Source organism: Hyperolius riggenbachi, chromosome 12 (genome assembly GCF_040937935.1).
Source record: "Hyperolius riggenbachi isolate aHypRig1 chromosome 12, aHypRig1.pri, whole genome shotgun sequence".
In the NCBI taxonomy this organism is placed as follows: Eukaryota; Metazoa; Chordata; class Amphibia; order Anura; family Hyperoliidae; genus Hyperolius; species Hyperolius riggenbachi.
The window spans coordinates 30,394,632-30,412,466 of NC_090657.1; the positions used below are offsets into that span (position 1 = coordinate 30,394,632).

Below are 17,835 nucleotides of genomic sequence, written 5' to 3' on the forward strand. Positions count from 1 at the left end.
CCCAGTCAGCGAAGCAGTCTGGAGTTGTCATGGAGACGGGGGGGGGGGGGGGGGGGGGCCTTTTACTCCGATTCTGAGCGGTGTCCAGTTATATTTAGTGAAGAGCCGATTGAGAGCCGTAAGAGCCGGCTCTTTAATGGGAGCCGATTCAGAAGAGCCGGTTCTCTGAGAAGAGCCGGAATTCCCATCACTACTACACAGGTACATGGATAAAATAGGCCTGAAGTGCAGCCAGCTGCTGTTCATTGTATGAAGCTCAATTAAGCTTTTTGAAAGATTTTTTTTTCTTCTTGAGCATGTGACACAGCAGAAGCCAGCCAGCATGGAAAGAACAGCATTGCAACAGTACTGAGTGGGTGGAGCTAAGGGATAGATAAACTGAGAACTGTGCAATATAAACACCTATACTGTCTATGAGGGGAGACGGGAGAGGAGACCCTTCATCTCTCTCCCCAGCAGCAGTTGCTTGCTGTCCTCTGCCTGTGTGTGATCTGCTCCTATTTCTGGATGCTGCTGCTGCTGGGCTTCTTCCCCCCTGAACTCAACACTGACTGAAGCTCACCCTGATGAGGACTTGTCAGTCACATGACAGAGTCATGCTGTATCTGCTTTGCTGGAGCAGTACTTTTCACAGGTACACGCTAGACCAGGGGCGGGGCAATTGCTTATGCTGGCAATACACGAGAATTTTCAGCAGATTTTCCTCTCAGAGGCTCACCATTTTCTTTTTATAGTGAAACCCATCCAGTCCTGACAATATTTTGTCAGAACTGAAATATACCAGTTGCTGTCAATTATATATCAGCAGCTGTCAGTTACAACTAAATGTGCAAGGTAATGTCCATGTTTTCTTTTGGTTAAAGTGGGTGATATAACAGTGTAACAGTGTGCTGACCAGGAAGCTGTTAGGGGGTAATGGCCATTTTTAAAATGGAGGACGGAGAAATCCATGGATCACTGTGGACAAATGGGACGCAGGAGAGGAGAGAGAGATTGAGTAGCAGACTACACAGGAGGTAAGTATGGCCTGTTTATGGTTATTTTGACTTTTTATTTTCAGTTCAGGTTCTCTTTAGGCCTCATTCACACTTGCGCGCTACTGTCGGCTTTTTTCCGCTTTTCAGCAACATGTATCAATCTGTAACGATGTGCTGATAATGGGGCCTTATTCACTAAAGCGTTATATGCGATCTGCCACGCACAAAGGTTTAAGAATGCACAGCGTTACTTCGCGTGATAAGGGAAGGTTTGCACGCGATCACGTGCAGTCTTCACGTGAAACGCGCACGTGATCGCACGCAAACCTTCACTTATCACGCAAAGTAACGGGTTTGCGCGAGGCAGATCGCGTGACAACTGCAGTAGTGAATCAACCTCATAGTGTGAATGAGGCCTTACTGTACGATCATTTTTCTAATCGATTTCCATTCACTTCTATGAGAAATCGATCAGAAAAACGGTCGAAAATCAGATTGGACCTGTCGGAAATTATCTATCTGATAAAAAATCCAGCATTACTCAAGTTTTGAGGTAAAAAAAAAATCTTTACTCACCTGGGGCGTCTTTCAGCCCCTAGAAGTCTCCATGGCCTCTCGCGCCCCCCCCCCCCCCCCCCCCATCCTCCCCATCCCGAGTCCAGCGATCACTTTTGGAAGATCAAGCCAGGCTTAAGTCACGAGTCTGTGTGCTGCGATCGCGCTCCCGTTGTCGAGTTCTCCCAATACGCAGTTGCAAGTTTTACAGACTGCATGCGCAGAATGCTCGCAGCGTCGCGATCAAGGAGAAGTGCGGGGCCAGGACAGCGCATGGGGTGATAGCGGCACAATGAAGGGGCCCGGGAGGAACCTCTGATGCTTTGGGGGGCTGTAACACACCCCAGGTTAGTAAAATGCAACTTTTTTCCCTGCTTAGGGCCCATTCACACTAGAAGCACTTTTCTGAATGTTTTGCGATTGATTAGCATTTTTTTAAAATCACTCCTTTTCACTTTCATTAAAATCGCAGGAAAAATCGCCACTAATTCTAGTGTAAATGGGCCCTGAATGCTTACTTTAAAGGAAACCTGAGGGGAGAGGGATATGGAGACTGACATGTTTATTTCCTCTTAAATAATGCACATTGCTTGGCTGTCCTGCTGATTATCTGCCTCTAAAAAAAAGTTTCACTTACCTGGGGCTTTTACCAGCCCCCTGTGCTTGCGCCTTCCTCGAATGGTCCTCCAGTCCCCCATAGTGGCTGTGTTTTGATTTTGGTGACAGCGTCAGTGGCGTGCTTGGCTGCTTGCTTGTTTCTGGTGTTATTCAGACACTACTGCAGCCAAATAGATCAGCAGGGCTGCCAGGCAACTTGTGTTTAAAAGGAAATAAATATGTCGGCCTCCATATCACTCTCACCTCGGGTTCACTTTAAAGAGAACCCGAGGTGGTTTGTAAGAATCCTATTAGCACACAGAAGCTGAGTCTGCATATAATGCCCAGCCTCTGCTGCTATACTTCTCCCCCGCCCCTGCGCTCTGCTGTCCCCCATAAAACAAACTCTGCAAGTGACATCGCTAGCCGGCTGTTTACCTTTTGCAGTGTCACTCTCTCCGCTCCCCCGCCTCCTCTGTCGTTGCTCCCCGCCTGCGTCCCTTCCCTCCTCGCTGATTGGAGGGAAGGGAGGCAGGCGGGGAGCGGCGCTATGGAGGAGGCGGGGGAGCAGTGAGAGTGACACTGCAAAAGGTAAACAGCTGGCTGCGATATGCTGTGTGTCGCTAGCACAGTGTGTGATTTCAACCAAATCGATAGAAGATAGAATTCGGGCACCAGTTGTAATGATCGCTGCTGCAGCAGCTATTACTGGAAGTATTAGTGCTGCAGCTCAGGCAGTTCTGATCTATTTCCATGCAAGTTGCATAGCTTTGTCTGTCTTTCCCTGCTGTCAGCTTGTGACTGATTATCATTCACCTGTGTGGGAATCTGCATGTCTGCTCCCATTGGATGACCTCAGTATAAAGATCTGCTTCCTGCAGGGTTTCCTTGGGTTTTCATAGCTTCAGCTTAAGCCTGCCTTGCTGTCGCTTTAGCCCCCGATCGTGTTTCTTGTTAAAGATACTTTGCTGGTCTTTGCATCATATATTGGTTCATTGCCTATATATATATGCATACCAGCACGTTTATTATTTTCCTTGTATTTGTGTTACGTGATACATCAGTGTCGCTGATGTATACGTACGCGAACTGTTTATATCCTGTGTGCAGTTAGTCAGCCTTCCAGCACGTTTTGGTAGTTTGCGCGTACCGTGAACACCCGTGCTGAGCTAGTTATCCTGTTCCTGGTCCTGTTTGTGGATTGCGTTCATCTCTGCGAAGAGATAACGAATCCTTCTGAATCCTGTCCTGTTACCGTTTGTGGATTGCGTTCATCTCTGCGAAGAGATAGCGAATCCTTCTGAGCCCTGTTCCCTGTTTTGCTCCAGTGTTAGTCAGCGTTCCTGCTTATGTCATATATCGGTTCATTGCCGATATATACATATGTTAGTCAGACGTTACAAATAGTTTCATTGATAGCTGTAATTGTAATACGCTAGGATAACATACTTATTGTATATTTATCTGTGTTACGTTCATCTATCTTAATCCTGCTATTTTCTGACTGTCCTGTCCTGTCTTTGTGAGGCACGCCATCGCCGCATCGCATTGGCTGCCTCATTCCAGTCTGTCTGGTTTTGGACGCTTGCTGTCGCTAAGTAGCCGCTAGCTGGCAAGCGTTCATTCTGTCTACCTGTCCTGATCTCCTCAGTTCTGGTTTGTGCGCTCAGCGCTACTTTGCGCTGAGACGTTATAACGTAAGCATTGTTTGTGGCTGTCAGATCTGCACCGGCTCTGTGCGCCACAATCTCCTATTGGAGTCAGTCCTCCCCTCCACTATACTAGGGATAGCCTGTTTCCTTGTGCTAGTGTGTGTACCTCCTCCACGCCAGCTCATGCGTTGCATGCTGACTGTGGAGAATACACCACCAAGCGTGACATTATGAAAACCCCATTACCAATCCCCATTGTGGGGGGGATTCCCAGAAAGTATGACACTGTTAATTATGGTTCCTGTTCCTTTAAAAAATTTGAAGAACTTAGCTCTGAAACAGAAAATGAGTTTTTCTCTGAATGTGCCAGGTTCCTGACCAATCCTGATCTCCAAGCGACTCCTGTTTCAACCTGGGCACTCCAACTAAGTTATATTTTGTTTAAAGGGGAATTATTCCAGTGGGCATTTGATGTTCTCAATCATTCCGATTTGAAAGAGAGACCACTGGAATTTCTAGCGTTTGTGATCCATAACTGGTTGCGCATAGATCCATTGCCTTTTCCTCTAAATGAACTCCTGGCAGCAGGCCAATCAGCTGCTCCTTCAATTGCTTGCAAGAATGAGCAGCAAGCAGAAAGTGTTACTGATAATTTTCCTGCAGCTTTGAATAAATCACCAAAAACCGCAAGGTCAAAGGCAAAACGCAAACGTTCTAAGAAACGTGTCCAATCTGCAGAATCGTTATCCTTAGCGACTGAGACCTATAATGAGATTCTGCCATTAACAGATAATGAAATGCAATTGTCTTTCAGGGGAGTTAAATGGACTTATGAAACTACTAATGAACTTTCCTCCCTGGCTAGGGAAAATAAAGATTTTTGTTTAAAAGAATTATCTGAGTATGATTATGATGAGATATTACAGAGTATTGAACAAATCAACTTATTTGTGAACCAAGGGAAGTTTGCATACACTACAGTTCAACACTTGCTACAGGTATTGGAAATTCTTAAGAATAAGGAATCTGCCAATCACCTGCTAATTAACCCTATACATGTGCCTGCCACAATCATATCTGCAGACTGTGATCAGCCTAAATGTTTCGCTGTTAAGTATGCATGGGATCCTCCATTCGAGAGGGGAGAGATGGAAGCCCTGGTCTGTGAATGGAAGAATGATTCAAGTTCATTTTGTCAATTTTACAGTGCAAAAAGTGAAATGGTATTGAACGCATGCATTAAGTCAGCCTATAACCTAATAGAGGCTGGTGTGTGTGGGTATGACTGTGTGGCTCCCTTGATTGATGTGTGGGAACTGATTTTGGATGATTTTTATGTGACTCCGAATTCGCAAATTTGGCGTTCTGACCCGCCTGCTTCAGCACCTTTGGCTGATTCAGCAGGTGATTCGGAGCTCTTTTTGTGTGAAATTGAAGTTCCTGCAATTCCACCCTGTACCATGGATAACTCAGTGTTACTTCCCAGTAAAACAGAAGCCACTGATACATTCTTAACCTTGCCCTGCGCAAATTTCTCAGCAGAGAATCCAGAGGTCCTGCTGACTTCCGAGTCCAGCCTAGCCAGTACTCATGACTCTTTGTTTAGTGAAACAGACACCAGAAAAATCTTGCCTGTCTCTGCAAACACTTCTGCAGAAATTACTTGTGTTCATAAAGTTCAACTCCTGTCTGATCCAGCAGATGCCAATAGATGCACTACATCAGTTTCCGAGTCCCAGCAATCCTGTCTAGTAAACTCAGAACCCCAGCATCTGAATTTTCCAATTTTACAAATGAATGCTGATTCAGATGCGCAAACATTGTGTCTTGATCTTCCTGTTTCTACACCTCGCTCTAGTTTCGTGAATAGCTCAGAGCATCTGCTATGTGAACCTGAAATCGCAGAATTATTACCTTGTTCAGAAAATTTTCCAATAAATTTGCCCTGTACCATGAATTGTGCAGTAGATCTCTCCAATGAAACTCAGGTCACAGAATCATTATGCTGTCCAGCAGGTGCTTCCATGGTTTTGCCCTGCAATATGGACTGTTCAGTGATCCTGTCCAGTGAAGCTGTGGTCGCAGAGTCTTATGCTTCACCCAGTACTTTGGATATTTCAAACCCTCTAGCAGAAGGGTCTGAGGCACTGCTTACCTCAGTTGGTGTTGCAGTAATATTCACTTGTCTAGCAGCTGTTTTGGAATTACAGTCTGCTCTAATAAAACTTGATGAATTTCTGCCCAGCAAAGCAGAAGCCATTGAAATATTGTCCTCGTCAGCAAGTGTGTTAGATACCTTGCCCTGTACACAGTCTGATTTAACCAATGCTGAGTCCCTCTCCAGTGTTGTAACAGCCGAGGAACTCCAGCCCTGTCCTCTGAATGTTTCAGAAGTCTTGCCCTGTAACATGGATAATTCTGATTCTCTGGTCAAAATAATAGAAATCTCAGAATTTCAGTCCGGTCTGATGAGTGTTTCTGAAACCCAGCCCTGTATCCTGAAAGATTCTAGTTCTCTGGCCGCTGTGGCAGAGGTTCCAGAGTCCCCTTCCTGTCCAGGGAATTCCTCAGTTTTGCCTAGTCCAGTGGGGGCTGCTGCAATACTGACTTGTTCTGCAGCGCCTCATGAGCTCCAATCCAGTGTATTAAATGAGTCTCTGTCCAGTCCAGAGGTAGTTGTGGAGTCCCTATCTGGTTCAGTGCATACATCAGAAGATTTGTCCTGTCTTGTTAGTGCCCCTGAATCTGATTTGTTACTGACTTTGCTGGAATCAGCGACATCTAAGTCTGATCCTGCATTCTCGTGTAAAAATCCAGTAGTTGCGAAGTCTAGTCATGATGATTTTTTTTTGGCCAGTCCTGGTTTTGGTCCTGTCTTGGCTGACCCTGAGGCTCACAGTTCCTTGACATGCCCAGAGGTTTCTCTTGTGCCAGTGTGCCCAGATGTTCTTTGTGTGCCAGAATGCCCAAGTGTGTTTAAGGTGTTAGCGTGCTCTGATGCTTCCTTAGTGGGAACATGTTCTGATGTTGCCAGTCTGCCTGCATGCCCAGAGATGGTTCTGGTCCCTGAAAGCCCTGATATTGATGTTTGTCCTTGTGGCCCTGACTCGGGAATTGCCCTAGGTTCCATAGGGGTTCTTGATAGTTCTCCATGTGAGCCTAAGGGGCGTTCTGACCTATGGGGATCTCTTTGGAGCTTCAAGGTGTTCTGGGAGGTCTCTGAGAAAACCTGTCCTGGTACCTTGGACTGGTTCAACAGTGGGTTTTGTGTTGGTAAAGACAGTACCGGTGGGCATTGCAAAAGCTTTGGCGTTTCTGAACGGTTCCTGGAAGGCGGTGGGTATCGCTCAGGGAATTTCGGAGGGCTTTCTTCTGGAAATCATGGTTCTGATGGGTGTCACACTGGGGCTTGTGGTACTGATGGGCGTGGTTCTGTAGGTTCTGGTTCTGATGGGTCCAGTCTTGTGGGGACTGATTCTGGAATTCGGTCTTGCCGGGCTGTCCCGGTCATCATGAATTATCAGTCAGACTGTTTTGTTGGGAATTTCGGTTTTGAAAAGCGTCTGGAATCCACTTTTAAAGGCGGGGGTACTGTAATGATCGCTGCTGCAGCAGCTATTACTGGAAGTATTAGTGCTGCAGCTCAGGCAGTTCTGATCTATTTCCATGCAAGTTGCATAGCTTTGTCTGTCTTTCCCTGCTGTCAGCTTGTGACTGATTATCATTCACCTGTGTGGGAATCTGCATGTCTGCTCCCATTGGATGACCTCAGTATAAAGATCTGCTTCCTGCAGGGTTTCCTTGGGTTTTCATAGCTTCAGCTTAAGCCTGCCTTGCTGTCGCTTTAGCCCCCGATCGTGTTTCTTGTTAAAGATACTTTGCTGGTCTTTGCATCATATATTGGTTCATTGCCTATATATATATGCATACCAGCACGTTTATTATTTTCCTTGTATTTGTGTTACGTGATACATCAGTGTCGCTGATGTATACGTACGCGAACTGTTTATATCCTGTGTGCAGTTAGTCAGCCTTCCAGCACGTTTTGGTAGTTTGCGCGTACCGTGAACACCCGTGCTGAGCTAGTTATCCTGTTCCTGGTCCTGTTTGTGGATTGCGTTCATCTCTGCGAAGAGATAACGAATCCTTCTGAATCCTGTCCTGTTACCGTTTGTGGATTGCGTTCATCTCTGCGAAGAGATAGCGAATCCTTCTGAGCCCTGTTCCCTGTTTTGCTCCAGTGTTAGTCAGCGTTCCTGCTTATGTCATATATCGGTTCATTGCCGATATATACATATGTTAGTCAGACGTTACAAATAGTTTCATTGATAGCTGTAATTGTAATACGCTAGGATAACATACTTATTGTATATTTATCTGTGTTACGTTCATCTATCTTAATCCTGCTATTTTCTGACTGTCCTGTCCTGTCTTTGTGAGGCACGCCATCGCCGCATCGCATTGGCTGCCTCATTCCAGTCTGTCTGGTTCTGGACGCTTGCTGTCGCTAAGTAGCCGCTAGCTGGCAAGCGTTCATTCTGTCTACCTGTCCTGATCTCCTCAGTTCTGGTTTGTGCGCTCAGCGCTACTTTGCGCTGAGACGTTATAACGTAAGCATTGTTTGTGGCTGTCAGATCTGCACCGGCTCTGTGCGCCACAATCTCCTATTGGAGTCAGTCCTCCCCTCCACTATACTAGGGATAGCCTGTTTCCTTGTGCTAGTGTGTGTACCTCCTCCACGCCAGCTCATGCGTTGCATGCTGACTGTGGAGAATACACCACCAAGCGTGACACCAGTATGTTGCAAGTTGCCACGTTTATTTTATCCCACACAAAGACAGACATATGTGCATAGGGCTGGTCTAACAGCCGTTTTACAAGCCCACATGCTTGCTTCCTCTGTGAAACGGCTGTTAGACCAGCCCTATGCACATGTGTCTGTCTTTGTGTGGGATGAAATAAACGTGGCAACTTGCAACATACTGGTGCCCGGATTCTATCTTCTATCGATTTGGTTGTATACATTGCTTGTGATCCGGAGGCACAGGTTAGCCTTGACCACCGACCCCCACAAGGTTGCCATCCAGCAACTAGTGCCGCCTCTCCTCTCCCTCTCTCCATAGACTGACAGTGTGTGATTTATGGGGGACAGCAGAGCGCAGGGGGGGCCTGGGGGTAGACAGTATAGCAGCAGAGGCTGGGCATTATATGCAGACCCAGCCTCTGTGTGCTAATAGGATTCTTACAACCCACCCCTGAGTTCTCTTTAAAGCCCAGAGGTTTTTAGAATGGCATCAGCCATTGACTGGCCAATAAAAATGGCTCCTAAATGGCACACGGAGCTCAGTTGTTGTTAGCTGGGGCGGTAGCGACAAGAGCATGCAGCGATAGGAGACTGAAATCTACACCCATCAGTGGCATCCACAAAAGCTTAAGTTAGGCCAATGATTCCATGTAGTATGAGAGCCAACATACAGTATTTTAAATACTATGAACAGGTGATGTAGGTAAGTTCTCATAGTACATAGGGGTGGTAAAATTGGCCAATCACAACTGGATGTATGTACTTAGGCTTAGCACACACAGGTCAACATTCACTTCCAGTTGGATGTACTGTATGTATGCACCATAACTGCTGGTAAAATTGCTGTGCGCTGCCTTAGGTATCATAACTTCTTTATTCTAAGCGTAAATTTGCTCTGTGTTTGTGTCAGTCTGCTCCCCTTCCCCCCCCCCCCCCCCCAACCTAAAAAACAAAAAAAGTGGTAATGTATTACTAGGCGATGTACAACTGCAGCATGTACCGTATTGGGGAGTTTAACTGTAAAATGAATATTGTTTCGATGTAGTTATTAAAGAGAACCTGTACTGAGTAAAAATATTTAAAATAAACACATGAGGTAACTTCAAATGAGCATTACAGAGTTACCTTGCCATCAGTTCCTCTCAGAAGCTCACCATTTTCTTCTGACAATAATCCCTTCCAGTTCTGACAATATTTTGTCAGATCTGAAATATATCAGTTGCTGTCAGTAAAATATCAGTTGCTGTCAGTTATAGCTTAGAGGAAAACGGATGTACCAGGTAATGTCCATGTTTCCCTATGGCTCAAGTGGGTGATGTTACAGTTTAACTGTGTGCTTACCAGAAAGCGGTTATGGGTAATGGCCATTTTCAAAATGGAGGATGGAAAATTCCATTGATCACAGTGAGCAAACAGGACGCGGGACAGGAGAAAGACACTGAGGAGTAGACTACATGGAAGGTAAGTATGACTTGTGTATGCCTATTTTGACTTTTCATTTTCAGTTCAGGTTTTCTTTAAATATTCTCAGATACTTCCCTTACGAGGGGCAAGCTTCTGGAGCCCAATGAGGCTTCCCCCACCCTCCTGTGTCTTCTTTTTCCAGTGCTGGTAGCCACAATGAATTCAGAACAATGACAGGAGTGGAGGCCTGCCTGCGTAAGCGCACTAGCAGCTTTCGGCTTGGGCTCTGGTGGAAATAGCCGACATATCGGGTCCGCTCTGCCGTGCCGGTGGCCTGGGCAGTAGAGTGGTTCCGATTGGGCTCGGCTATTTCTGCTGGACGCCATGGGAAAGCCGCTCGGGTGTCTGTGCAGGAATGCTGACAGGCGGACTTTTGGGACTACCACCATTGGATTTGCTGTTATGAGGAGGAAGTGGGAAGCCTCTTTAGGACCCAGAGGCTTCCCCCTCCCATGCTGAGCACTTTTCTTCTCTTCAGGTACAGCATACTTGAAGTGAGTGAGATTTGCAGTTATATAGTATTTACCTGTTCCGGACGGCTTCTTCTCTTCATCCACTGGTGGCTCTGAACTTCCAAAAGGTCTTCTGGGTCCCGGTCACATCCGATCACATGATATTACATGTGAACAGGGTCCAGAAGAGCGTGTCAATGTTACAGCGCCACCCGGTGGTGGAAGAGGGGTGATGGAAGAAATGGAAGAGACTCTCCCACCCCCGGGTGGCGCTGTAACGCTGACATGGTCACCTGGATACCGATCACATGTCATATCATGTGATCGGAACCAAGAAGACAGGCCGGGACTACATCACCGATGTGGTGGAGAAAGAGGAAGCCCATCTAGCTGTCCAGACAGGTATGTATGAGAGCTCCCTGCTGCTCACTCTGCACACCCTGCCTAGCCTGCCAGGCTGGGGAGGGCACACTTCCCCAGCATACTATAAACACAATAAAAATAAGTAGTTCTTGTAATGGAGAGCGGAGATTCCGCCGCACGGTCTGACAGCGAGGCGGCTGGTGCTGCGTTCAGACCGGCGGTTTCTCTGCAGCAACATGCGCTTGGGTTGTCTGAGACTAGTAGTGCACACAAATGGAGAGCTACGCGCTCACGCACTAACCGGCAAGCCCTTCATGCCAATAGGAGAGGGATTGTAACGGAGTCCAGAGACATCGCCGCGCGGTCTGACAATGAGGCGGCTGGTGCCGCGTTCAGACCGGCGGTTTCTCCGCAGCAACATGCGCCTGGTTTGTCTGAACCTAGTAGTGCACACAGATGGAGAGCTATGCGCGCGCGAGCCCTTTATGCCAATAGGAGAAGGATCAGCTGATCTGGACGATCAGCTGATCCCAGAACAGCGGGTGATTGGCTGACTGGAACTGGGTGGTGCTGAGGAGCACCATGCTATATATACTTCCTCCCTGTCAGTTGCCAGTTGTCTGCCGTTGCGAATGCTTATGTGTTAGCACTCAGACCTTAGTCAGATCCTCCAGTGTGGTGGAACCAGGTGGACCTGGGAATCCACACTTAGCCAGAATACTGTGTTATTATTGTGTATACTTAAGACTAGTTCCAGGGTGTTGAGACCACAGACCTCACACCCAAGACTAGGGATACTGTGTCATCATTGTGTATATCTTAAACCAGTCCCTGGGTGTTGAGACCACGGACCTCACACTCTAGACTAGGCATCTGTTTGATATCTGTTATGACCTATTGCTCTCCTGACCTTCCTTCTGCTTTCTGATTCGGTACCTACGCCTATCTGATTACTTGTTGCCAACCCCGCCTGTCCCTGGTTACCGAATCAGCCTTCTGTCTCTGTACCTGCTCGTGTGTTGCCGACCCGGCCTGGCCGACCTCTCTAACTGATACCCCCTCCTGGGGTGTCCAGTAGCTGCAGAGACTCCCTATCTCCCAAAGGGACCTCTCTGCAATCAAGTCAGGGACTCCATCTCAAAGGAGTCCTTTGACTGCAATTGAGTCTGATTCGCAACAGTCAGGGAATCACTGGCTCATATACTGTCGCACCAAACACTTACACTTGTCAGGTGTCCAGAGGTTAGTTATACTTGTATTATTGGTGATTCTGCAGATCATTAAAGCTGGCCATACACTGGCCCGATTTGCCGCCGTTTCGACAGCAGATTCGATTACTGGGATCGAATCTGCTGCCAATCGTTCGCGCTACACGCCGAATTTCGATCCATTTCGTCCGATCCCATCGATCGCTCCGTGCGGAAAATTACCATCGATTGCCCGCGGGTAGGGAGCGCGTCGCTAGCGGCGTTCGAGTGCCCGACGACCGACGCAATAGAGCGGCAATACATTACATGCTCCGCCAGCGCGACTGCCCCCGGTCACCGCTGCTCCGTCTCCGCGCCAGTCTCCGGCATGCTTCAGTTCCTCCTGCCCGGCAGGAAGTTTAAACAGTAGAGAACGCTCTACTGTTTAAACTTCCTGCCGGGCAGGAAGAAGTAAAGCATGCTGGACCTGGAGACCAGAGCGGAGACGGAGCAGCGGTGACCAGGGGCAGTCACGCTGGCGCAGCAGGTAATGTATGCGGCGGGGGAGGGGAGCGGTGGCAGCACCACCACCACCACAACAGATTGTGAACGGTTTCGGGCTGAAATCGGTTCACAATCTGTTTGCAGTAAAGGCAGCCATACGATCCCTCTCTGATCAGATTCGATCAGTGAGGGATCTATCTGTTGGTCGAATGTGATGGCAAATCGACCAGTGTATGGCTACCTTAATAATCGGGTATATATCTGTATTCTTGGTGATACTGCAGATCACCAATAATCAGATTCTCTCTGTGTGTTGACACCGATCGTTACAGTTCTTTTCCACCCCTACAAGTTACAAACAAGACAATTCTCAAAAACTGTTTTTTTTTTCCGAACAGTTTCTCTATTTATTCTTCGTTCACTATATCTTCTATAGTTGTGGACACAACGTATGGATACAAATTCACATAAAAGACTGCCTGACACGTGTTTCACGGCCAAAAAGCCGCTTCCTCAGAGGCACACCGTACACAAAACGTCAACAGTGGACCCAAGGCAAAAATACCCACAATCTGTATCCTATGGAGAAACTGTATTCAGCGGCGATTCCATGCATGGACTGCGATTCCATGCATGGACATGGACTGCAAGAGGCTTCCCCAGCAGCAGGAAAAATTCAGACCTGCAGCCAAATAAAGCTTTACTTTATTTGCCTGCTAAAGGCTTAAAGAGACTCTGAAGCGAATAAAATTTGCCATTTTTACCTAGTATTTCGCTTCTGAAGTCTCAGCAGAGGTAAACCGCCACGTCCCCGCCAGACAACGAGGGCTTTAGACCCCCCAAATCTGCCTCTCAGCACAGCAAAATCCACAACCAAGATGGTCGTGGATGTGTGCCCAGTGATTTGGGGGTTCTAAACCCCTTGTTTTGCGGCGGGGACACATCAATTTACCTCTGCTGAGACTTCTGAAGCGAAATACAATGTGAAAATGGCAAATTTTATTTGCTTCAGAGTCTCTTTAAAGGATACCCGAAGTGACATGTGACATGAAGAGATAGACATGGGTATGTACAGTGCCTAGCACACAAATAACTATGCTGTGTTCCTTTTTTACTTTCTCTGCCTGAATGAGTTAAATATCAGGTATGTAAGTGGCTGACTCAGTCCTGACCCAGACAGGAAGTGACTGCAGTGTGACCCTCACTGATAAGGAATTCCAACTATAAAACACTTTCCTAGCAGAAAATGGCTTCTAAAAGCAAGGAAGAGATAAAAAGGGGAATTTCTCATCAGTGAGGGTCACACTGTAGTCACTTCCTGTCTGAGTCCGGACTGAGTCATCCACTTACATACCTGATATTTAACTCTTTCAGGCAGAGAAATAATAAAAAGGAACACAGCCTAGTTATTTGTGTGCTAGGCACTGTACATACACATGTCTATGTCACATGTCACCTCGGGTATCCTTTAAGCTTCTTCCATTACAATATAAGGCTCCCTCCACACTGCAAATCCGATTTGCGATTCCGACTTGCAATTCCGATTTTCCCTGAATGCTATCAACAGAAAAACGCAGAAAAAACGCAGCATGCTGTAACGATTAAAAATCGGAATCGCATGCAGTGTGCAGGGAGCCTAAATGTTATTTGTCTTGTCTTGCCATTGTGAGTTCACTGTAGTACACCACTAATCCTTACTGTCTTTCTTGCAGATTCAGATGTTCTGCCTGTGCTGGTATGCATAGTGTGTGAAGATACCATGTGACTAACTAACTTAGACACGCACAAGTGACTATTCAGCAGAAGAAATGGGCAGCCTGGTGAGCAGCTTACAAGGCTTCTGTGGAAGGGACCATCTGACCAAAGCTTCCATTGTAATGTGTGGACCCAGTGGAGCAGGGAAGACCACCATTCTCTACAGATTGAAGTTGAATGAAACTATTAGAACTTGTCCATCAGTTGGTTTTAACAGAGAGACTTTGGACGTTGTAGATGACATAACACTTCTGGTATGGGATGTTGCTTTTGGAGCAAAGGGGTGGCCTCTGATAAGACACTATCTCACCGACTGCGATGGGGTTGTGTTTGTAGTGGACAGTACTGATACTGAGCTATTTATGGATGCCAAGTGGGATCTAGCCAGTCTTTTTACGTACACTGATGATCCCTTGCCAGTCATTGTACTGGCCAACAAGCAGGATCTAGAAGGTGCTTGTAGCCCATCTCAAGTGGCATGTCATCTTGACTTGCCAAAATCCCGATATCACAAATGGGATGTGTTTGGATGCAGTGCAATTACTGGAGAAGGGTTAAAAGAAGCTTTAGAGAACTTGTGTTCAAAAATAAAAGAGAACAGATCACAGAAGAGACCATGAATAGACTGTCTAGTAATAATCATTTTGCAAGTCTTATGGTGGCCACTAATGGTCCAATTTCTAGCAAAAATCGTTTGAGCGATCAGAAATTCTGATCGGAAGAAAACTCGTTCACTACACCATCAACTAACCAATCTTTGTTTCCTATCTATTACAACCCATCAAGAAAATCCAAATTTTGGTTTGACAAAAATCCAGTTGGACGATTTTTTTTTTTTATAATTGTTCATTATCGATTGTGCCCATCTACTGAGATTATTTTCAACCAATCCGATTAGAATTTCTGATCGCTCAAACTATTTTTCTCTAGAAATTGGACAGTTATTGGCCACCTTAAAGCTGATTGAAAGAGCCGGTTGAAACCACTTCACTATTAAGGGATTTTTCCCCACATGGACCAGAGCAATTTTTAAATTTTAGTGCTCCGCCCATTCATTTTCTAATAACCAATCACTACTTATCACATCTAAATGATCTATTTCTTGTTTTGCTTGTCACCAATTAGGCTTTTTGGAGGTGAAACCGTATTTTTCATAATATAAGATGCTCCGGCATATAAGACACACCTAGGTTTAGCGGGCAAAAATCAGGAAAACAATAACCAATCCTAGGTGTGTCTACAGTGCAGGGACGTCTTATGGACCTTTTACCCAACATAAACTGTCTCTAAGCTACTCTATCCACACTACACTCCCCAGCTACACTACACTTATCCCTGTTGTTATTTTCAGGTATATAGCTTTTTTTTATTTTATTTTTTTATAACATTGCATCATTCTCTAATAATTGCAGTTTCCACAATACACTCAGCATTTTAAATGATTTCACAGAGCAGGCTAGTGACCCAATGAACTTTTCTCTGCAGAAAAAAAACATAAACAAAGAAGAAACAATGAGACAGTTGAGATAAGTGATATCACTTATCAGCGCTGCGTTATATGTTGGCGCTTTATAAATACAATAAATAAATAAGTGCATCAAAAGACAGTGCTGTCTATGACTTTATAAAGTCACAGAGCTCACAGAAGCTCTTTTGCATAGATAACTGTAACGATTGGTGTCAGCACGCAGAGAGAATCTGATTATTGGTGATCTGCATTATCACCAAGAATGCAGATATATACCCGATTATTGATGATCTGCAGTTTCACCGATAATACAGATATATTGCTAACCTCTGGACACCTAAGGTATGTGAGTGTTTGGTGTAACAGTAATACTTTGAGACATGCACCTGCTGAGCAGGTGATCAGAAGCAGCCTGGAATACTGCTTTTGAGGACACAGGAACCTTCCAACAGCCTGAGATTCTCCAAGGGGTGGAGTCAGGCTGAAGGTAGGAGGAACCTGAGCGAGAGTGACACCTGAAGGGTGGATGTCACTAGCAGGTCTGGAGACTATCTCTTAAGGAAGAGAGATAGCTCCCAAGGTAGTAACAGATATCAAACAATGCCTAGTCTTGGTGTGAGGTCCGTAGTCTCGACACCCTGGAACTAGCACCCTGGAACTAGTCTGGAGTATAACACAAATGATCATACAGTTCCCTAGTCTTGGGTGCAAGGTCCGTGGTCTTAGCACCCTGGAAGTAATCTGGAGTATAACACAAATGATAATACAGTTCCCTAGTCTTGGGTGCAAGGTCCGTGGTCTTAGCACCCTGGAACTAGTCTGGAGTATAAACAAAATACAATTCAAACAATCTGGCTAAGTGTGAATTCCCAGGTCCTCCTGGTTCTAACACACTGTTGGATCTGACTAAGGTCTGAATGCTTCCACGTAAGTGTTCGCAATGGCAGAAAATCAGCAACTGGCAAGCAAGCTGTATATATAGTTGCTGGACTCTGTTGCCCCGCCCGAGCCACTCAGCCAATCAGGAGTCCAGCAGGAATCAGCTGATCGTCCTGATCAGCTGACCCATCTGTTGGTATAAAGGTCCTGACTTCTGGCTCGCGCGCGTAGTTTCCCATCCAGGTGCACTAACAGACTCAGCCAGACCAAACACACGCTGCCGTGTGCAAACCGCCGCGCTGGACGTGGAATCAGCCGTCTTACTGTTCCTGCATGCGGTGGCTTTTCCGCATTCTGCCCAGCTACCAGACAAACGCTTCTGCGTGCAAACCGCCGCACTGGACGCGGAATCAGCCGCCTGCTCAGTAGAACATGCGGCGGCTTTTCCGCGATCTCTCACAATAACAACTGAAGTTTCTTAACTCTTCCTGTACTGGAAACAATATGAGACTCCTAGCTGTGCTAATAATGTTTTATTTCTTAGCATTACTACACATACAAATCATTATATCATAGGTTTATTTACCTGCTCCTGCCGCTGCTATCCTCTCCCTCTGGCTCCGGGTCCTGCTTTTTGTGCGGACATCTTCTGCGATCCTCTCCTGCATGCTCCGTGATATTCTTCCCCTGGCTCCTGGCAGCTCGCTCCTCTTCTGTCGCTGCCAGGAGGAGAAGATCGTGTAGGATGCAGAAGAGAACCGCACAAGAAGCAGAACATGGAGCCAGGAGGAGAAGATCACAGCGGCAGGAGCAGGTATAGTATACTTCCCTGCATGTACTTTATTTTCTATGCATTTTAAAGGGAAAAATAAGGAAAAAAAATATCAAAGAAATTATTTTCATCTATTATAGTTTTAAAATAAACAGTGCTACTGTAGATAAAACCTGCACATTTTATTTTATTTTCCCATTTGTCATGGTTATTACAACATTTAAGTTATTTCTCTAGTATAATTTATGTTATATGTATCTTACTTGGAATTAAAGTGTATTTTTCCAAATGAGTGATTTTGGATTTCTCATTGTAGTCTGTTAATTACAAGCCCTTATTTGCAAAAATATCAGTAATACACCCTCATAACATACATATTTAAAAAACGGAGCCCCTAAGGCAGTGG

At 46.0% G+C, this 17,835-nt stretch overlaps 2 protein-coding genes across 7 annotated transcripts in view; one reads left to right on the top strand and one right to left on the bottom strand.

The window, feature by feature from the left end:
- Positions 1-17,835, bottom strand: part of LOC137542021 (uncharacterized) — a 217,345-nt gene that overhangs the window by 129,922 nt on the left and 69,588 nt on the right. The gene's annotated exons all lie outside the window — the stretch shown is intronic.
- On the top strand, positions 107-17,639 carry LOC137542298 (ADP-ribosylation factor-like protein 11). Of its 5 annotated transcripts, none has more exons than XM_068264110.1 (2): positions 107-201; positions 14,268-17,639. In XM_068264110.1, exon 2 carries the CDS (start codon positions 14,364-14,366, stop codon positions 14,928-14,930), a length of 567 nt encoding a protein of 188 aa, XP_068120211.1. In that variant the 5' UTR covers positions 107-201; positions 14,268-14,363; the 3' UTR covers positions 14,931-17,639. The 5 variants fall into 5 exon arrangements, with proteins under 5 accessions (XP_068120211.1, XP_068120212.1, XP_068120208.1 ...); XM_068264111.1 differs by lacking the exon at positions 107-201 and adding an exon at positions 323-352; XM_068264107.1 differs by lacking the exon at positions 107-201 and adding an exon at positions 360-634.

What these genes read in the sequence shown, in the direction of transcription:
- LOC137542298 (XM_068264110.1), top strand. Translation starts at nt 14,364, where the DNA reads ATGGGCAGCCTGGTGAGCAGCTTACAAGGCTTCTGTGGAAGGGACCAT.